This window comes from Fukomys damarensis, unplaced genomic scaffold (genome assembly GCF_012274545.1).
Source record: "Fukomys damarensis isolate Sample0158 unplaced genomic scaffold, DMR_v1.0_HiC HiC_scaffold_20, whole genome shotgun sequence".
Taxonomy (NCBI): Eukaryota; Metazoa; Chordata; class Mammalia; order Rodentia; family Bathyergidae; genus Fukomys; species Fukomys damarensis.
In genome coordinates this window covers 30065438-30088309 of record NW_022900932.1, presented here as the reverse complement: position 1 = coordinate 30088309, position 22872 = coordinate 30065438, and the positions used below count along the sequence as shown (strand labels likewise).

The 22872-nt window shown below is 36.5% G+C and overlaps 1 protein-coding gene across 6 annotated transcripts in view; it reads left to right on the top strand.

Moving 5' to 3' along the window:
• Positions 1-22872, top strand: part of Bicc1 (BicC family RNA binding protein 1) — a 294638-nt gene that overhangs the window by 153198 nt on the left and 118568 nt on the right. The window contains exon 1 of one of the 6 annotated variants that reach the window (XM_010603155.3): positions 19017-19090. The exons of the other annotated variants lie outside the window; for them this stretch is intronic. Within the exon in view, the coding sequence (XP_010601457.1) occupies positions 19085-19090 (6 nt within the window). The 5' untranslated portion in view covers positions 19017-19084. Of the gene's footprint in view, positions 1-19016; positions 19091-22872 lie in introns of those variants that run through there. 6 annotated transcript variants of the gene reach the window in all.

Sequence of the window (22872 nt, the reverse complement as noted above, 5' to 3'; positions counted from 1 at the left end):
TTCTTTTACTTCAAATAAGTCTTTTGAGCTTTGTCTAGTTTTGGGGTTTATCACCAACTCATTGTTTTGGTTTGAATAGTGGCTTATTATGTGGAGGTGCAATACTTTAAAAACTTTTCCTATTGTTGGACAATAAGGTTGTTTATAGTTTTTATCTGTTACAAGTGCAGGTGCTATAAAATCCACAGACAAGTTTTCGTGGGGAAATATATTTTCATTTCTTCTGGATGTAAAACTTTTAAATGGAATCACTGGATAATATAGTAAGTGCAGGCTTTATTACATAAGAAACTGGCCAATTGTTTTCTAAAGTGGTTGTACAGATTTTAATTTCCAGGAATATCTGAGATTTTCAGTTGTTTCACATCCTTGTCAGCACTTGATATTATCCATTTTTTGTTAGTCATTCTAGTGGCTATGTGGGAGTATGGACTGGTGCAACTACTATGGAAATCAGTGTGGAGATTCCTCAAAAAACTAGAATTAGAGTCTGATTTGACCCAACTATTCCCTTTCTGCATATCTTCCTGAAAGAAGTAAAAGCATCATACCACAGCAATGTATGCACACCCCTCGTTATAGCAGTTTGAAATAGCTAAATCTAGTCTTAATCTTTGGCAAGTTGAAATCCAGTGTTACCAGCACCATTTATTAAAGAGAGTCCAGCACCATTTATTAAAGAGAGTATCTTTCCTCCAGTGAGGATGATTGGCTCTTTTGTCCAAGAATAGATAGCTGAATATGTCTGGAGTTGTTTCTGCATCATTTAATCTATTCCACAGATCCTCAGGTCTGTTTCTTCACCAGTACCATGCTGTTTTTTATCACAGTAGCTTTGTAGTATAGTTTCAAGTTGGGGATTGTGATAGCCCCTGCCTTGTCTCTGTTGCCTGGAATTGTTTTTGGTTTTCTGGGTCTCTTCTAGTTACAAATGAATTTTTGGATTGTTTTCTCTAATTCTGTGAAACATACTGTTGGGATTTCAATCGGGATTGAGTATTGAATTTGTATAGCAGTTTTGGAAGTATGGCCATTTTCACTATATTGGCTCTTCCTACCCAGGAACAAAGGATGTCTTTCCATTTTCTTATATCCTCTTCAGTCTCTTTTTTGTAGAATGTGGTAGTTCTCAGTGTGGAGGTCTTTTGCTTCCTTCATTAGATTGATTTCTAGATATTTCATTTGTTTGGAACTATTGTGTGAAATGGATTGTTTCTCTAATTTATCTCTCAATGAGTCTGTTATTTGTGTGCAAGAAGTCTATTGACTTTTGAGTGTTGATATTGTATCCAAGTACTCTACTGAATCTGTCAATTAAGTCTAGAAGTCTTTTGGTAGTTTTTTGGGTCTTCTATGTAGGGTATCATATCATCAGCAAATAATGACAGTTTAACTTCTTCCTTTCCTATCTTTATTGCTTTTTTGCTTTCTCTTGTCTAATTTCTTTGGCTAATGTTTCCAGAACTGCATTGAACAGGAGTGGTGAAAGTGGCTGTCCTTGTCTTGTTCCTGATTTTAGTGTGAAGGTTTTCAGTTTTTGACCATTTAGGATGATATTGGCTGTTGGCTTTTCAAAATAGCCTTTATCAAGTTGAGATAAAGACCATCTATTCCAATTTTCTGCAGAATTTTTATCATGAATGGGTGTTAAATTTTGTTGAATGCTTTTTCTGAATCTATTGAGATGATCAGATGGTTTTTGTCTTTGACTCTCTTAACATAGTGTACTACATTTATTGATTTACGTATGTTGAACCATCCTTGCATCCCTGGAATAAATCCAACTTGGTCAGGGTTTATGATCTTCTTGATGACCCTCTGCATTCTGTTTGCCAATGTCTTACTGAGGACTTTTGCATCTATGTTCATTAATGAGGTTGGCCTGTATTTTGCTTTTTGGTTGGCCTGTATTTCTCTCTCCCTGGTTTTGGAATGAAAGTAACACTTGCTTCTAGGAATGAATTTGGAAATATTGCTTCCCCTTCAATTTCACTGAAAACTTTCAAAAGTAGTGGCAGCAGTTCTTCTCTGAATGTTTTGTAGAATTCAGCAGTAAAGCCATCAGGACCTGGACTTTTCTTTGTTGGTAAATTTTTAATTACATTTTCAATTTCACTGATTGAGGTCTTTAGAATTCATTCAACTTTGGCACTTCATATTCATTAGCATACAGATTCTCCATCTAGGTATTAATGATCTTCTGGATTTCTGCTGGATTTGTTGTAACTTCATCTTTTCATTTCTAATGTCATGGATATGAGCCTTTCTTTGTCTTTTTTGATAAGGTTAGATAAGGGTTTGTCGATTTTATTTATTCTTTCAAAAACCAACTCTTCGACTTGTTGATTTTTTGGTATTGTTCTCTTAGTCTCCATTGAATTATTCCTGTCCTGATCTTTATAATTTCCTCCCTTTTGCAAGCTTTTGTCTTGTTCTTCTTGTTCTAAAAGCTTAAGATTCAGCAATAGGTTATTTGAGCTCACTCTGTTTTTCTAATGTGGGCATTCACTGCTATAAATTTCCTTCATAGAACTGCTTTCATTGTGTCCCATAGATTCCTATATGTTGTTCGGCATTATCATTAAATTGTGAAAACTATCTAATTTCTTCTTTAATTTCCTCTGTGACCCATTGGTTGTTCAGGAGAGTGTTACTCAATTTCCATGTGTTTCTTTTGGTTTCTTTTGCTATTGATTTCCAGTTTAATTGCACTATGATCTGTTAATATACATGGGATAACTTCAACTCCTTTGCATTTACTTAAATGTGTTCTATGAGCTATTATATGATCTATTTTGGAGAATGACCTGGGTGCTGCTGAAAAGAATGTATATTCTGATTTTGTGGGGTGGAACACTCTGTGTAGATGTCTATTAAGTCCATTTGTTCCAAAGCTTGGTTCAGTTCTAGTATTTTGTTGTTGATTTTTTGTGTAGATAACCTGTCTATTTGTGACAGTGGGGTATTGAGGTCCCCCAGTACAATTATATTAATGCTTATTAGATTTTTGGGTCCCTTAATATTTGTTTTGTATAATTTGGGGCATTAGTATATGGTGCATATATATTTGTGATTGTCATCTCTTCCTCTTGGATCGTTCCCTTTACAAGGATATAGTGACCTTCTTTGTATCTCTTAATTAGTTTTGTTTTGAAATTTACTTTGTCTGCAAATAAGATAGCTATCCCTGCTTTTTTCAAACTTCCTGTCATATGGAGAACTGTTTTCATCCTTTTACTTTCAGTCTCTGAGTTTCTTTTGTAACTAGATGCATTTCTTGCATACAACATATTGTTGGATTTCACTTCTTAATCTGTTCTGCCAGTCTGTTTCTTTTGATTGGTGAATTTAAGCAAGTAAGTCGATGGTTATAACTGATATGTATTGACTTATCATCATCATGTTATTTTCCTGTTGTTGGCTCTTTTTAATCCCTCCCCCTCTAATTTCTTGCCTTGCGTGCTGGAGTTGCTCTGTTGGGCCTCATGGAATTGTGACCTTCATTGTCTTTTTCTAGGATATTATTTAGAATTGTTTGGAATGCTGGTTTGTTATTCATGAAGTTTCTCAGGTGTTCTTTGTAATGGAAGTATCTTATTTTCCCATCAAATTAGAAAGAGAGTTTTTCAGGATACATCAGTCTAGGTTGGAGGTTGTTTTCTTTTAGGGTTTAAAATGCCTCACTCCAGGCTCTCCTTGACTTGAGGGTTTGTGTTGAAAAGTCTGCTGTGATTCTGATGGGCTTTCCTTAGCATGTATTTGTTTCTTTTCTCTAATTGCTTGTAGTACTTCGTTTTTCTGTTGTTTCTGAGATCTTGATTATTACATGTCTAGGTGTAGATCTTTTGATCATAGCTATTTGGAGTCCTATAAGCCTCACTTATCTGTGTGTCAAATTCTTTTGCTCTGTTTGGGAAGTTTTCTGTCATTAATTCTGCGAAGTTTTTTTTTTTTTTAATGTCACTTGTACTTTCTCCTTTTTCATGGACTCTTATATTATTATTCTTTGTATCATCTAGGAGCCGTTGGATTGATTTCTGATGTTCCCTTAATTTTTTTAAGAAATCCCTCTTCTCATGGTCACTGACCAGTATCCTGTCCTATGTATCTGATATCCAGTCTTCAGTTTGTCTCAGTCTGTTATGTATTCTTTCGATAGAGTTTTTAATCTCCTGGATATCTCTTTGAATCTATTTCATGGATTCCATTTCTTTCCTGTGTTGGGCATTCATGGTTTCTATCATGGTCCTGAGTTCATGTTTTGTTTTGTTTTTTGTCTGTTTCTGTTCTAGAGTCTCTAGTTATGTCTTTCATTTTGCTCACCGTCTCGGTAGTTATCCCAGAAATTCTCTTTTGAATTTTTCTAGAGCCTCATTCTTCTGTGTTGTTACTTTCTATGCTATCAGTTCAGAATGTTTGGGTGTTCAGAAACTTTAATTTGATGTAATCTTATTTGTTGATTCTTGCTATTACTGTGCTATTGGAGTTCTTTTTAAGAAGTTTTATGCCTATGTACTAAGTTTTCTTTTAGTTTCAAGTTTCAGGTTGTATAACTAGTTCTTTGATTCATTTGAAATTGATTTTTGTACAAGCTGAGAGATAGGACTTTAATATCAATCTTCTACAAGTAAATATCCAGTTTCCCCACACCATTTATTAAAGAGGGTTTCTTTTCTCCAAAATATATTTTTGGCTTCTTATTCCGGTATCATATGGCTGTAGTTTTGTGGGGTTGCCTCTGTGTCCTCTGTTCTGTATCATTGGTTTACTTGTCTCTTTTTTGTGCCAGCACTATGCTGATTTTGTTAGTATAGTTTTGTACTGTAATTTTAAACTGGGTATTGTGATGCCTCTAGCCTTGCTCTTTTTTTTTTCTTTAATTGAGTTTATTGGTACATTTTAGGGATACAGTACAGTTACATTCATTGTTGGGATCTTGTACCTCTACATGACAGGTCTTTGTTCTCATTTTTTCCCTTGTCCCTGCCTTCCCTTCACCCCCTCCTCCCCTCCCCATTTACAAAAACTTTATTTCCTTCTTTTCATTATCTCACATTTTTTTCTTTTCCCTTATTACCCTTCCCCTACCCTTCCCACCTTCCCTACACCTTTAGCCCCTTTCTTCCCATTTCACAATGTCATTAATCTATTAGGATCTTATTTATTATTGCAGTTTATTCACACCAGAGAAACTATTCTGTATTTACACATGTGTGACTTATTTATTTCACTTAGGAGTATATCTTCAATATGTATCCATTTTCCTATGAATGAATCTATTTTCTCATTCTTTATGGCTGAGTAATATTCCATTTTAGTCTTGCTCCTGTTGCTTAGGATTAGTTTGGCTATTCTGAGTCTTTTGTGCTTCCATATGAATTTTAGGATTTTCTCTAGTTTTGTGAAGAAGTCATTGGTATTTTGATGGGAATTGCATCAAATCTATAGATCTCCTTTGGCTATGGCCATTTTAATGATTTAATTCTGCTAATGTGATTGTGAATTTATTTGCATTTATCTAATGATCAGTTGCTGAATATTTTTAATGTACCGTAGTATTGACCATTAATAGTTTCTTTTGTTAAGTGTTTGCTCAAGAGTTTGCTAATTTTTTTGTTAGTTTTTTTTTTTTTAAACAAGTTTTAGACACAAATCCTTTATCAGGTAAAGGTTTTGAAAATAGTTTTTCCCCAGTCGGTAGATTTGTTGTGCATTTCAAATATTTTCCATTTGACTCTTTTATCTAGTTTTCATCTCTCTCATAAGATCTCCCTTCCCCTATGTACATTTTGGTTAGAATGCCATCATATTAGTTATAATTATTTTAAAGATCCTGTTTGATAATTACAAGATTTGGACCATTTTGTTTCTGGTTCTGTTAACTATGTCATCTGTTGATGATGGCTTTCTGTCTCCCACTTATTTTTTGTTTCATAATACAGGAAATAGGAACCTAGGAACATGTGAATTAAGAATTTTCTGTCACGCTTTAAAGTGGGTGGGTGTACCTAGTTCAGTATTTTTTCTGATCAGAGTGAAGAGTTTAGAAATGTAGGAGTTGGAGCCACTCTTTCACTCACCTAGCTCCCTACTCCCTTAACAGTGGGCTCTAGGAAGAAATAGTGTCTAGATGCTTACTGGAGACATTAATGATCTTTATTCTGTAAGCTAAGTGCATTATTCAAAGTTATATGCAGTTAAAGTCTGAATTGATAATATGTATACTAAGGAAAACTGCTTGTCTTAGAATATTAAGAATGAAGTATTAAGACTACTAAGAATGAAAACTCGTGCTGAAAATGATATGGAAACATGTTTTCCCAATTAGTACATATGAATTTATAATTAAAATACTTGTGCCACTAAATGGAAACTTTTAAAAATGTGGTATCTATAATACTTCATGCCATAATAAAGTCTGTATAAGAACTGGTTGATTATCCCCATGCCTTCCTAAAATCCCCACTGAATACCTCATCCCTGACCACCATGGAAACCACCCTTCTGAGCTTTCTCACTAAGGCTTAGTTTTGCTTATTCTAGAATATTCTACAAATGGAAGTTTGTAGTTTGTGCTCAGTGGTGTAAGGTTTTCAGTCAGCACAATGTTTTGGCTTTCATCCATATTTTGCACATATTATTAGTTCATTTCTTTTTATTAATGAGTAATATTACATTATGTGAAACCCACCTCAGTTTCATTGTGTTTTTTTGTTCATGGACACTTGCCTGATTCTAGTTTTTGTTGCTTATGAAGGCAGCTGCTGAAAATAGGTGTTTTACTTTCTAGGCGTTTCCAATTGTCTGTCTCAGAGGAATTTAAAAATTACCTTGCCCAAATGTGTATCTTCTTTACAAGTCCCTATGTCAGTAAATGGCTATATGCTTAAGCGAGATTGTCAACTTATTAGGCTTTAGAGCCACCTAGAGGATTCATAAAGCACACTTTGGGTAGGTCTGAGTGGGTTCTGGGGCATGACTTTGGGTGCTGTACCTAGTTCCTGGCCCCTTCCTCTGTGGTACTGTTCAACTGCTTTGCTTCAAGCCACTATGAAGCAGGTTTCTGTGCTTCACTACATTCTTCTGTCATAATGTTCCTACCGTGGAGTGAGCTGACTGTAGATTGAATGCCCTTAAATCATGAGCCAGATAAAACTCTCCTTCTTTAAGTTGAGGGTGTTAGGTACGTTGTCCCAGCAATGAGCGATTGGCCAGTACAGTAGCACTGCCATTCACTGTACTGTCCAAGTCATAGCATTGGGAGTCATTCTTGATTGCTCCCTGTCTCTGAACTCTCACACAACTTAAAGTCCTGCCAGTGCTCCCTTTTTCACTTGCTGTAGTGCTGTAGTCAGTAATCTATTGGAGGCCATCACCATCTTTTATCTCAATTGCCAAAATAATCAGCTGGGCTGATTTCCATCTGTCATGACTCTCCATACTCAATTCCTTTCTCTATACTGTGGCAAATGATCTTTGAAGAAATACACCTGTGGCTGTGTAATTTACCTATTTAAAACATGTCTATTATTTTCACCCATTGCTCTTAGGATAAAAAAGAAAAATCCTATTCCTGACTTGCAAGTTTCTGACTCCTCCTTCATTTTCCCTTTTCCTTATCTTTGTAGCCACAGTGCTTTTGCATGTCCCACATGTTTCCTACTTTTAGGTTTTATCTCTCTCTGCCTATGTCTTTATCTCTAGGATCATTCCCATTTCTATACAGTCATGTTCCAGTATTAAAAAGGTAAAAAAAAACCTTTGTTTTATTTGAAATTATAATTTTCTGAAGAAACACAATTAAAAATCAAAATAACTATTATTGAAATGAGTTGGAAACATTTCTCATGACAAAATTTTTAACATGCTATTCCTGTTCTGGTGGTGTGGCTGTATTTTCCAAAGGCCTCAATAGCCAAAGATGTTTCAACCTTTATAGTTTTTTACTCCAACATATGGCCCTTATCGTCATAATCTAAGTTGCAACTTTAGACACCATAGGCCTTTCAGCAGGATGGAAAAAAGACAAAAAGTCAATGGCAGAATGATGAAATTTCTTAGAATCTGCTAACATTTCTCTGGCAGCACTTGATTACATGGCTGTAACTATTTTCAAGGAAGGCAGGGTACTTTGAAGTGCCTTAAGGTTCTATTTAAAACCTGAGGTTTTAAATAGAAGTGAATCTTTGGGTAGGCTACTAGCAGTTGCCAAATCCCCTTGACTTTCTTATCCCCTCTAGCCATTGTCCTGTTTCTCTGTTTCTTGGTAGAGTCAGAAACTTGAAAGAGCTCTCTGCTCCTGATTCTTCAGATCTTCTCCTTTTCTCTGCTTCAGCTTCTGCACTTGCCTTTTCACTTAGGTGGTTGTGTCCTGGTCGTCCATGACCTCAGTGTTTCCAAGTCAAAGAGGTCTTCCTTTTGCCTTTTTATCGACAGCATTTAGTCCTTTTTCTTGAGAAATTCCTTGCGTGTGAGTCAGTCTTCAGTTACTCATTTATCTTATCTGACCTTATCATTGCTGCCATTCTGGAAACTCCTCTCATTTTTGTAGCATCTCCTCTTCTACCTGGGTCTAAATGTTAGGCCTTCTCAAGTTTTTTAAATTGTGGTGACATATACCTAACATTAAATTTCCATTTTAAACTATATAGTTTGGTGGCATTAAGTATATTTACATTATTGAGCAACCATTACTACTATCCATTTCTAGGACCTTTCATCTTCCAAAACTGAAATCCAGTACCCATTAGAGAACAACTATCCTTTTATCACACCTCCCCTTTGTCCCTGGAAACCACCATTCTCCTTTCTGTGTCTGAATTCCAAGGTTTAGTTTTGCATTTAAATTGTGGGTATTTTTCCTTCTTTATGTCTTCCTTCCTTAGGTGAGAACCTCAATTTCTGTGACCTAAAATATCATCTATATAATTCTGTATTTATACTTTAAATTTACACTGTTTTCCTCTTATTACTAGGTTCTTACAGTCTTAGCTTGATATTTCCACTTGGATTAAAGCCGGCTTCATGACTTACAGCAATTTAAAATATAAGTGATCTAAAACTCAACTTTTATTATATGAATTTATTCTCCATTTTAGTCTCTGGTCATTCATACCAGAGACCTGATTGACAACTTCATAAATTCTTTTCCTCATCCCCCCACAATCAATTGGTCAGTCAACAGTTCTTGTAAATCTGGTATTCGTTCACTTTTCTTCATCTCTGCCATCCTAATTATTGCCCATCTCTTGCCTGGATGTTTAAAGTTCTCTCTTAACACATCCCCCTGCTGCCAGCCCAATTCCTTTTCATTGTAGTCCCAACCATGCAAAAAAGACTTCATGCAAAAAGTCTTCCAGACTTAAAGCTCTTCATTGCCACCCTAGTGCTCTTAGAGTAAGGCACAGACTCTCTACCATGGCTCTTGAGGCTTTGTTTGACTTGGTCCTTACTTCCATCTCCACTTTCCCTTTTGCTCTCTCTCTCTCTTTTGCCATTCTAGCCTCTTTGAATAGCTTTAACACTCACTTTCCTCTTGCCTTAGGGTCCTCTTGCTGTGTCTTATCATCTCCCTATAGTATTCTTCCTGTTGTTCTTAACAACTTTTAGGTCCTGTCTTAACTGACCCTCCCTCAGACAGCTTTCATGGTCTTAAGGGCATCCTGTTCTTTTTAATGCCCCTCCCACTTACCCTTATACATAGTTTTGCTCTCATTCACTGGTTCTTGTCCATTCACCCAGTAGATTAATTTATTTTTATTTCTTCACTTCCTCTAGTAAACTGTAAATTCTACAATCTGGGTTGACCTAAATTCTATTACATACCCAATGAGTAAGGCAAAGAAAGTCATGTATTTGAAAGGCAATATGTTTTTGTAAGTGAATGAACACTGATCCCTCTTCCTATTGGGATGTGATGTTACCTCCCTATGAGGTAATCACATGCTTCATGTTTTGGCTCACATTTCAAAGTAAACTTCCTTGAGTAGTAGTCTCTATATGAGCTCTCTATGTTAGATGTTATCATTTTACCCTGTACATTTATGAAACATTATGCTATATAATTATACATGTGCAAGGGCTGTTTACTTGTTTCCCTAACCTATACTGTAAGACTTGTAAAAGCCAGGGCTATCTTGTCCATCCATCATTTCTGTGGGGTAAAACAGTGTCTCACATTCACCTTATTTTATAAATAAGTGTACAGTGACAAAAATGACCCGGACTAAATGACTATGTTTCATACTATGTGATAGTTATATGCTGTATTAGTTAGGGTTTTCTGGAGGAACAGAATCAATAGAAAACATATGTATAATTTGCAAGGGAACTTACCAGATAGGCTTACAGGATCAGAAGAGGGAGGGACCACCATGACCCTTTGCAGGATCAGAAATGGGAAAGTCAGTTATACACCGACAAGCCAGAGGAGCTGTTCAGCCCCAGATGGAAGCTCCAGAAGAAGAGGGATGAAGAATGCAGTGTCATTCCAAGCTAAAGGCCTGAAAGCTTGCTGGAGACTTGCTGGTACCAATCTGCATTGGATGGCTCAAGAAACTTGAGACTGGAGATCGATGTTCAAAGGTGGCAGCAGCAAAGGATGCAGTAGCTCAAAACTGGAACTCTTCCAAACAGGCATACTTCCTTCTTTCCTGTTTGTATTCCATTCAGACTATAAGCCTATTGGTTGGTGCTACTCCCATCTGGGAAGGGTCTTCCCCCGTCAGTTTGCTGGCCTGCGTGTCAGTCATCTACAGACACGCTCAGAACTGGGCTTTACTAATTGCTAGGTGTTTCTTAATCCATCCACATTGATATATCTTGACATAATGTCTTTTTGTCCCATTGTGACTAGGTGTTGGAAATTAAGGGTATATTGAAAGGATCTAAATTTCTTGAAACTAGTGCTTGGAGAGTTAAGTGGTTTTTAACTGGATTCTCTTTAGATGTTAAGAGCCTAAAAATTCACAAGGGAAAAGCTGTTTTGAAACTATTACTCTAATGGTCTCATGAAGACATCTGAAATATTGCCAACACTAGTTCTACACTGTTACAGATGAACAAAACCTCAGGACGTCTTCATGCTTGTCTTTCCAACTGTCTCTTGTGACATCATTAGTGCTCTCAATCCTCCAGAGTACCTTCTTTGATTATCAATTAAATTCATTTTTGAAACGTATACATTCTTTGAATATATTACTCATAACTTTTTATAGACGTTGTACTTTTTCTATATCAAATTGAATTAAAAATGCTTTTGCAAAAAATACATGTAGAATCGATATTTTCTGATATTCTCTACCAAATTCAGCAGGGTACTACTTTATTTTTTGGCATCTTCAGCGAAGGAGCAATCTCCAGCATTTATTTCGGAAGTTTTATCAAAATCCCAGCATGAGTAAGGGGATTTACTTATAACCCTCTCTTTAGGCATATTTGGAGTCCAGTTTTAGCATCCTTCAGCCCTTGGCCTCCCCATCAAATATCCTGGACCACTAAGCCCAGTGCTGGGCTATAAAGCTATCTATTCTTCCTAAAATCAGCTAGTATCAGCTAGTATCAAATGCCATGGACTTCAGGCTTTTCTGATTCTTTTGATAGGACCAGCTCTTTTTTTTTTTTTTTTTTTTTTTAAGTATTGTGACATGCTTTATACTTTTCAACTATCTTATGTAAAACATAAAACAAATGAATAGCCTGGTGGTTGTATTTGGCATATAAACATGCTTGATTTAGACTTTGTTGTGTTAATCTGAATAATGATTTTGAAATATTAAAATAAATTATTATTATTGTTATTTTTAGTTTTTTGAGACAAGGTGTAGTATTTTGAGGCAAGGACTCACTTTGTTGCTCAGGCTGGCCTCTAACTCACGATGATCCTCCTGCCTCAGCTTCCCAAGTGCTAGGATTACAGGCATGAACCACCATGCCTGGCTAAAGTAAACTATTTAGTTGCCAATATTTTTAAATTGAGGAGATTTTATATGGTTTTGTAGCATCTCTTGAACAATTTGAAGTGTGGCTTCTCTGGCCAGCTTTTGTACATGCTAGCTGAAGCTCATATTTGAATCCTTGGACTGGACAGACTCCCTCTTGTTCACTGTACTCTTTATGATTTCCTATTATTGTTATGAAACTTAGGTTGAGTGTCAGTTGTCCTTGTACTATTAGTTTTCTCATGGTAGATTAAATTTGTACCCGTTTTTATATATGGTAGAGGGAAAATATGATTGAGAGAAGCTTTGAATTTCAAGAAAATGAGAGGAGCTATTTCTTCGGGTAAATGAATAATTTTTATATGTCTGTTTTGTCCCTCTTATGAATTATATATTTGCATTAGAAGCATACATGGTGTTCATTCCCATTTCTTGTCTGGGTCCTACAACATTCGAGTCAGGGACTCTTAATTAGATGCATAATCCCATGAAAGGAATGTGATTCCATCCTAGGGTCCCTCAAAGAAGAGTAGATTCTTCTCCTAACAGCTCACAACTCTCACAAATGACATGCCCACATGCCTCCTCTGTGACTTGTCAAGAAAGTAGCTGTTGTTAGCTTGCTTAGTAATTAGCCTTCCAGAGCCTAGTAAGTTCACCATAAATAAAACAGACTATTCCCCCAAGGACTGTATATTCTAGAAGTGGGTGGGACCTGTTTAAGTGGAGTAACAAATATGACTTAGCCAGGATAAGAGAGCCAATTTAGCAGCTCTGCAGAAGAAGAAATTGCTGCTGGTTGAGGGGGATCTTGCAGTTGGTTTTATCGTTAGTTCTGGAGCAATACTTGAAATTTCACAGTAGGAGACAATGGAATAATAGAACAATTGAGTAAAGCATGGGGTTGGGGAAGAGAGGGAGGGAGGAAAGAATTGTGGATAAAGCCGTAGATCTATGTATGGGAACAGAGGGGACTGAGGAAAATAACCAAAGAGGTTGGTTGTGGCCTGTTATTGACATTCTTATATATTAGGGTAAGTTTATGTCTAACTTATGGGACAGCAAACACTGGGGCAGTTTGATTTAGGGAAAAATATATAAAAGCAAATGATTGGGAGAGATAGCTAGAAATGCTGTGAACAAATATGGAAAGCTATGTAGAAGTGCTCACAAGTGAAAATGCCTTGCATGGAAGATTTTCTTGTGCTGTGTACACAGTTTTGGAGATGGAATCATCAGGTCAGTGCAGCTCATTTGTATGGTGGTGGTGAGGGGTGCTTAGGGACAGGGAAGAAGTTGTGGAAGGGAAGAAGGGGCAAGGCATTGAGCACAATATCTGAAAAAAATGGGAGTGATCAGGAGGACCTGATTTGGGACTTGTACTCAAGAGGATGCTTTAGCTTCAGGTGATAATAATGCCTGCTTCAGTAGCATCAGCAGATAATGGCTCCTGTTTCTGAAAAGTGTGGAGATACAGTATGCTTTGGAATGGTTGATCAACAAGCCTCTGGCAGATGAATGTGGTATATATGTGCAATAAAATATTATTTAGCTGTAAAAGAGAAAGAAATCTTGTTATTTTTAACCATGTGGATTAACTGGAAAAAACATTATATTAGGTGAAGCCAGACACAGAAAGACAAATAATTCATGATCCCATTTATATGTAGAATCTAAAAAAGTTGAAACAGAGGAGAACCAAAGTTGTCAGTGTGTGGCGGGGTGGGGGGATGGGGAGATGCTGATCAGAGAATATAAACTTTTAATTACAAGATGAACAAGTTCGGGAGATCTACAGCATGGGTGATGATGTGTTATTTTGAGAGTAGTAAGCATACAATCTAACTATATGAAAATATCTTTTACATCTTGAATATATTCTATCATTATTTGATAATTAAACTTAAAAAAAAGACAACATAGAAAAAGAAGAAAGTTTTCTGATGTTCAAGGCCAAGAATCTTTCTGAGATGTCATCTAGGATCAAGATGTTTCCTGATTCTCAGCTCAGCCTTCCACATTAATAATGGTTGGTTCCCCAGTCCAAGAGGAACAGATGAGTCATAATATATATGCACCAAATACTAATGCCCCCAACTGTACAAAACAAATACTAAGGGACATGAAAAATAAGCACTAATATAATTGTAGTGCGGGACCTAACTACCCACCGTCACAGAAAGATCATCTAGAAAAAAAAATCAACAGTGAAATACTACAAGTGAACAAAGCTTTTGAACAAATGTACTGATTGTCTGTAGAGTGTCCCACCCCACAAAATCAGAATATACATTCTTTTCAGCTGCACATGTGTTATTCTCCAAAGTAGACCACATACTAGCCCATAGAACATATTTAAATAAATGCAAAGGAGTTGAAGTTATCCCATGTATTTTAACAGACCATAGTGCAATTAAACTAGAACTCAATAGCACAAGAAACCTCACTGACTGTGCAAACACATGGAAGTTGAACAACACTCTCCTGAACAATCAGTGGGTCACAGAGGAAATTAAAGAAGAAATTAGACAGTTTTTACAAATAAATGAGAATGCCAGTGCAACATACATGAATCTATGGGGCACAATGAAAACAGTTCTGTGATGAAAATTCATAGCAGTAAATGTACTCACTAGGAAAACAGAGCTCAAATAAATAACTTAATGATGAATCTTAAGCTCCTAGAAAAAGAAGAGCAAGATAAACCCAAAGCTCATATAAGGGAGAAAATTATAAAGATCAGAAAATCAATGCAGTGGAGACTAAGAACGATACAAAAAAATCAATGAATCAAAGACTTGGTTTTTCAAAAGAATAAATAAAATTGATAAACATTTAGCCAACCTTATCAAAAAAGACAAAGAAAAGGCTCATATCTATTAGAAATGAAAAAGGTGGGGCTGGTGCTTTAGCTCAGCGGTTCAGTGGCCTGCCTTGCAAGCACAAGGACCCGAGTTCAATCCCCGGTACCTAAAAAAAAAAAAAAAGAAAAAAAAAAAGAAAGAAATTGAAAAGGTGAGTCACAACAAATCCGGGAGAAATCCAGAAGATCATCAATACCTACTTGGAGAATCTGTATGCTGATGAATTGGAAAATACAGAAGAAATGGACAGATTCCTAAATATATATGAATTACCAAAGTTGATTGAATTCTAAAGACCCCAATCAGTGAAATTGAAAATGTAATTAAAAATTTACCAACAAAGAAAAGTCCAGGTCCTGATGGCTCTACTGCTGAATTCTACAAAACATTCAGAGAAGAACTGCTGCCACTACTTTTGAAAGTTTTCAGTGAAATTGAAAGGGAAGCAATATTTCCAAATTCATTCCTAGAAGCAAGTATTACTTTCATTCCAAAACCAGGGAGAGAGAAATACAGGCCAACCAAAAAGCAAAATACAGGCCAACCTCATTAATGAACATAGATGCAAAAGTCCTCAGTAAGACATTGTCAAACAGAATGCAGAGGGTCATCAAGAAGATCATAAACCCTGACCAAGTTGGATTTATTCCAGGGATGCAAGGATGGTTCAACATACGTAAATCAATAAATGTAGTACACTATGTTAAGAGAGTCAAAGACAAAAACCATCTGATCATCTCAATAGATTCAGAAAAAGCATTTAACAAAATTCGACACACATTCATGATAAAAACTCTGCAGAAAATTGGAATAAATGGTCTTTATTTATTTATTTATTTATTTTTCCTCATTGAGTTTATTGGTAAATTTTAGGTATACAGTACAGTTACATTCATCATTGGGATCTTGCACCTTTACATGACAGGTCTTAGTTCTCATTTTTTTTCCCCTTGTCCCTGCCTTCCCTTCACCCCTCCTCCCTCTCCCTTTACAAACACTTCATTTCCATTTTTTCATTTTCTCATATCTTTTTCTTTTCCCTTATTAACTTTCCCCTTAGATGGTCTTTATCTCAACTTTTTAAAGGCTATCTGTGAAAAGCCAACAACCAATATCATCTTAAATGGTCAAAAACTGAAAACCTTCATGCTAAAATCAGGAAAAAGACAAGGATATCCACTTTCACCACTCCTGTTCAGTATAGTTCTGGAAACATTAGCCACAGCAGTTAGACAAGAGAAAGCAAAAAAAGCAATAAAGATAGGAAAGGAAGAATTTAACTGTCATTATTTGCTGATGATGTGATACTCTACATAGAAGGCCCAAAAAACTCTGCCAAAAGACTTCTAGACTTAATTGACAGATTCAGTAGAGTAGCTGGATACAAGGATCATCAGTACCTACTACAAGAATCTGTACTCTAATTAAAACTCGATAGCCTTCTTGTACACAAATAACAGAATCATTGAGAGAGAAATTATGGAAACAATTCTTTTCACAATAACATCCAAAAAAATAAAATAAAAAGAAATATCTAGGAATCAATCTAAGGAAGGATGCAAAAGACCTCTATATTGAAAACTACAGTGCTCTGGAAAAAGAGATCAAAGAAGATATAAGAAAATGGAAAGACATCCCTTGCTCCTGGATAGGAATAATCACGTTGAAAATGACCATACTTCCAAAACTGCTGTACAGATTGAATGCAATCCCAATGGAAATACCAACATATATTTCACAGAACTAGAGAAAACATTCCAAAAATTCATTTGGGACCAGAAGAGACCCAGAGTAGCAACCATTCTAGGCAACAGAGACATGACGGAGTATCACAATCTCCAATTTGAAACTATACTACAAAGCCAATGTGGAAGATACAGAAACAACTCCAGACATACTCAGCTACCTCATCTTGGACAAATATAATAAATTGTATTTGAAAAACTGGATTTCAACCTGCCAAAGATTAAAGCTAGACACCCTATCTTTCAACACGCACTAAACTAAAATCAAAGTGTATTAAAGATGTAAATATTAAAACAGAAACACTAAACTTGCTGGAAGATTAGTTAGGTAGAACTCTTGAAGACATTGGCATAGGAAAAGACTTTATGAACAAATTCTCAGTAGCACGGGAACTAGCACAAAGAATCAACAACTGGGATCTCATCTTACTAAAGAGCTTCTGCACTACAAGAGAAACCAGCAGAGCCAAGAGACAACCTACAATGTGGGAAAAATTTTTACCCCCTGTTCCTCAGACAAAGGTCTACTATCTAGAATCTATGAAGAAGTCAAAACAAAACAAAACCAGGCCCCCCAAATATAAAAACCCAATGAACAAATGGGCACCTGAAATGAAGACATTTCTCAAACAAGTAAAAGCAGAAAATAAACACATGAAAAAATATTCAACATCACTGATCATTTGAGAAATGCAGATGAAAACAACACTGAGATTCCACCTCACCCACAAAGAATAGGCATTCTTTCTATCAAGAAATAAACCAATAACAAACGTTGGTGGGTTGTGGGGAGAAAGGAATGTTTCTCCCTTGTTGGTGGGAATGTAGACTGGTGCAACCACTGTGGAAATCATTATGGAGATAATTTTAAAAACTTAAGGTTAGAGATTCCATTTGACCCAGCTATCCTTCTGCTGGTTTTCTTTCCAAAAGAATTGAATCACACCACAGAGATATGTGTGCACCCATGTTTATAGTGGCACTGTATAGCTAAAACTTGTAAATAGCCCAATGCCCACCATTTGGGGACTGGATAAAGAAGATGTGGTTTTTATATAAAATGGAATACTAAAGCCATAAAAAATGAGAAACTAGGTGTTTATAGCTAAATTCATGCATATTGAGGCCAATAAGTGAAATTAATAGAACCTACAGGTAAATACTGAATAGTTTCTCTAGTGTGAAAAACTAGAAGTGTAAAGAAATTTCAAATTTTATAATGATAATGTGAAATAGAAAGCAAAGGGCTAAAGGAGTAGCAGAAGTAGGAAGAGTAGGTGAAAGAAGGGAAAAGAAAAAATGTGAGAAAAGGAAAAAATGGAAGCAAAGTCTTCGTAAATAGGGAAAGGTGGAGGAGGTGAAGGGAGGGCATGGATATGGGGGGGGAATAAGAACCAAGATACATCATGTAAAAGTAAAAGATCCCAATGATGAATGTTACTGTACTGTATACCTAAAAAAAATACCAACAAACAATGAAAAAACATAATGGTTGGTTCCCTTATCATCATAGGTAGCAGCCAGTAGCAACTGAGTTACCTACGTCTTTCTTAACAACTCATGGGAGAGATGTTCAGAAATTGTCTTATAAAAGTCAGAAAGCTAGAAAGCTTTAGTCTCAAAAGCTTCCATCAAACTTGGTTTTTTTCTTTGGAGGGTGGGCTAAGTGTTGTACCATTAAGCCATATGCCCAGCCCACACATGACTATTCCTAAGCGAGGCCCAGACAGTGGAGTGAGAACAGCATCACTTGTATAGATAGAGTAATTCCAAGATCTTGGTCAGTTAACTTAGAATGTCTAGGTCCGTAGAGACGATAGAGTTCAAGCATGTCTAAGACACTGGGTGATGGCAAATTGGAGACACACTTGAAGATTACATTTGTGAGTCTGGATTCTAAAAGGAATAGGGAGGCTTTATACAGTAATTAAATTCTGTAGCTAATTTTTCTTGAAGACTTTTAAGAACTATCTTGCAGAAGCAGTCAAGCCCACCAAAGACTGCATTTCCCAGCCCTTTCCAGTTGGCAGAGCCATGTGTCGGCTCATGGCCCGTGGGCCATGAAGGAGGTGATAATTTCTTTTCCAGGCAGAGGTAGTGAAAATCCAGGCAGGATTCTTCTAGTTTTCTCACCTGGAGAGATGGAGGAGACCACGGACTCCAAGTGGACAGGGGTCCATCAGATGGACAGGTTCCTGACTGCCCAGAGCCCCAGCCCTTTGCTGACGCAGATAGACCATTTAACATGGAGGAGAAACAACTTGGTTTTGTCCACGCACTAGCATTTGGAGTCATTACAGTCGTGCAACTGGTACATACCTCTTTTCATTATTTACTTTTTTCATGAAAGTGCTTTACTCAAACGTAGTCCCGACTTCCTTGCCTTCTTATTCAGCACAGCCTGCATAGAAGTTTATCTCATTTGTTGTCGCAGAGGTGCCACTACAAGTCTGTGTTACTGTGCTGATCTTACCACTTGCCAGCATCTTTGCCAGCAGGACTTACTGAGAGCTGTCAGATTATTTGCTTTAAGAAGATGGAGGTGAGTTGGGGGATAAAACATATTTCCTAAATTAGTGTATTTTTGTTAGGAGGCTAGAAAATTACCATTAAGTCTGGGCTACATGATTTTGTTAAATTAGCACTGTTCTATTCTTTAATCTCTTAAATTATACTCTGTTTGTTTTGTTTTATTTTAAAACATTTTAGTGTGATATGACTTACATGAAAAAGTCATGCATATTTAATATACGCCAAGTAATGACTTTGGAGATATGTTTATAGCTGTTAAACCTATGCCCCAGTCTATGCCATAAAGCTTTCCACTGCCTCCATATTTCCCTCCTGATCTCTTCATTATTATTTTTTCTAATAAGAATATATGAGTTCTACCCTCTTGGCAAATTAACTATGTAAAGTAGTGTTCTTAACCGTAGGTGCTGTATTTTGTACAGTTCTGTAGAACTTTTTGTTTCATCCAAATTATATGCCATTTTATTTAAGTTGTACATATTATACTTTGACAGTTTAAGTTAATGCACTTCTATAGCTACCTGTGATAGATCTGATTAATTTTTTTTGAAGAATTAAAACAGAGTCTTAGTGACAAACAGATCCTATGTCCACATGAACTCATACCTGGTCTTCACTAGCATGAGTCACTCCCAGTAACCCACAAACACCCCATGAAAATTTTTCTTGGATTGCAGCAGAGGTCAAAAAGTGAGGCCATGCTTTCTTTGGCCCACAAAGAAAAATCATAAGTAGCATAATTGGAATGCTCAACAAAGTTTAGAAATCAGGAGGCTAAAAGCAGAGTCTAGAGTTCTGTCTCCTCCTTAAAATGGGTACATTTGGCACTCTTAAGTCTGTTGTAACAGTAGGGTGGGTGGAAATTGCAACCAGCACACTTTGCATAGCCACACTTGGCTCAGCCACCTTACTTACCTGCCAGTCACTGTCCTGACCCACAACTGCCGATGTCTGGGTGGGAGTGTTTTGGTCTCCATTATCATGCATATAACCCCTAGAAGAGATATTTCTGTCAATAATTCAGAATTTACTTTCAAGAAATACATATTCGGTTCATTTATTCTGATAAACATATATATCAAGGGTACCACTCATATGATACAGTATGGAGAATTTGTAGGCAGAGCTCTGTGTGTTTCACATTGTCTGTGTCCCGATAAATCAAGTGCCACCTTGAAAATTCTTAAGTAATTGTTGCCTCTCCGGTCTACTTTATGTCTTTCTTTATTAATATCAGTGCTCATTTATTTTAATTTTTATTGTGTTTTATATGGTAGAGTTTCAGGTTTTAAAAATGAACACGATACAATTATTGTCCACCAGCAACCCAGTTCAGTGGTGGAATTGGCAAAAAATGCAAAGAAATAAGAGTTATAATATTACCACAGCAAAGTGAGTATAGAAAATAGAGAGAGAAATGTGACTTCTGGTTGGGAGAGTTGAAGGAATTTTCATAGGAGTGAGCATATTTGAACTAGATGTTGATGATAAATAAGAGTGCTTTGAACTTTGAAAATAAATAAACTACACCTGCCTGTATTATGGAACAGATTGAAACTCCTCATTACTTATTCTCAGTGGGACATGAGAGGTATTCCTCACTTTGTATAGCACTGAGAGATCATAAAAATAACTAAGCAAGTTAAGACACTCAGTATTCTGGGAAATTTTAATGATCTACAGACATTAAACATTTGTGTTGAGGGCCAAGGATTTAGCTCCGTGGTTCTGCTGCCTGCTTTGTAGGCACAAGGACCCGCGTTCAATCCCTGATACCAAAAAAAACAATAATCATTAATATTTGTGTCAAAACATTAATTCTGTCATAAATATATGGAAAAATTGAAAGAAAAATAAAACATTTATTTAACACATTATATTAAAATAATTTGTTTCATTGCTTTGTAAAAATAACATCCAAAATAGTTTGAACAGTGCTGGCTTTTTGTTGTATGACTTATAATATGGAGTAAGCAGCTTTTCTATGCCTTGGGGAACTGTCATACTGAGGAACCTGAGTCATCTTCCAGCATTTCATGAAGTTGTATTGTCCAAGCTTCTTTATTGTGAAGTATTTATTTATTTATTTATTTATTTGCCTGCATCACTTCCTCTGAGACAGTTTCATCTTTTTTGTCACTTACTCCCTTCCTCATCCAGGTCAGTAAATGCGTCTTTACCAAGTTCCTTTGGCTGTGGATCCAGAGTTTCGCAAGTGTTGGGAATGTCAACATTCCTGCACTCAGCTTTTTTCTGTGCTGTTGATTTCTGATACAAATTTCATTTTTTGTATTGTTACTTTGTGTTTCTTTGCTGAACTTCCAACTTTGTTGGCTAGTTTCTTCTTTGCATCATCTCTTTTTGTCAAGTGCCACTTGGTTTTGTCTCCGGGACACCAAGAATCATCACAACTGCTCTGGACCCTCTGTATCTGTGGGTTCCACATTCATGAATTCAATCAACTACTGATCAAAAAGATTTTTTAAAAAGTGTCTTTATTGAGTATGTATAGACATTTTCCTTGTTAAAAATGTAACAAGCATTTATATTGTATTAGTTACTACAAATAATTTAGAGATGATTTAAGGTTTAAGGGACATTCTGCTGGGCGCTTTGCTCTTGATTCTCAACATAAATCTGGCTAAAAACCTCCAACAGTAGCCATGTCACCACTTCAACATCTGATTGAAGAAGTTTCTTCTTCCCATGCCCAGGGTGAGATACCATCAATCGCAGCATAACGCTCTTAATCCCAACATTATATCCTTAATCCCAGCACCATACACGCCATTTTAGCCACCTTCAAAATTTTCAACCTAAGACCATATGAGGCTTTGGGGCAACATCTAGATATAAGCCATACCTAGGGAAGATGTTCATAGGTTATCTGTAAACACTGTGCCATTTTATATAAGACACTTGAGCATCCCTGGATTTTGGTGTGTGTGGTGGGCATTGCAAACAGTCATTAATGTACACCCAGGGACAATTTACTTGCTTGGTTGTCTGTGCACAATTTACAGAGTGTAGTGTGAAGTCTCAGACTTTGAACAATAACATGATCAGTTACTGGTCTAAATGAGCATTTTCATTTACATAGTGGTTTGCAGACTAAAGAGCTAACAGTGAAATTTGTATTTGATGTAGCAACTGTTTGTATACCATCCTAATAGGAATGTGACTTGTGCTTTTGTTGTACTAAAACTGGCATAGTGGAAATTCATGCACATCATGCAAAGACTCTGTATTGACATTATGAGTGGATTTATTCTGCCTTTTGCTAGAAGTTCTGCTGCTCTAACCCTGGATACTTGTTGCCAGTGTAGCACTTGAGCACTGTGACAACCACAGTGCTTCCCACACTTCCCATATGTTTGATGAGGATAAGGATGCTTTTTGGTTTGAGAATTAATTGTTCTGGGGCCATCATCATTACTAAAGCAAGCAGTATTGAGGAATAGCTTTCTAGTGTTCAGTCACTTCAGTATCCGTGGCAGTTCTTGGTGTCTGAACTTTCAGAGTGACCTTCCTGTAAGTGTGTAGTGCTTACTACTTCCTTCATAAGCTGTGAAGCTGGAAAAGCCATGTGAACTAGACCATTGCTGCACTTGGCCACATATCTGTCTGTCCCATGGCTTCATTGAATCCTCATTTCCTCAACTGAAAAGTAGGCTTCACATAACTGATTTATAAGATTACTGTGAGGAATAAATGGGAAACATCTGAATATTAGGTAAAATATAAGGAATTGTTTTAATGATGATGAATAACTGAACCGTTGGAAAGGATTCC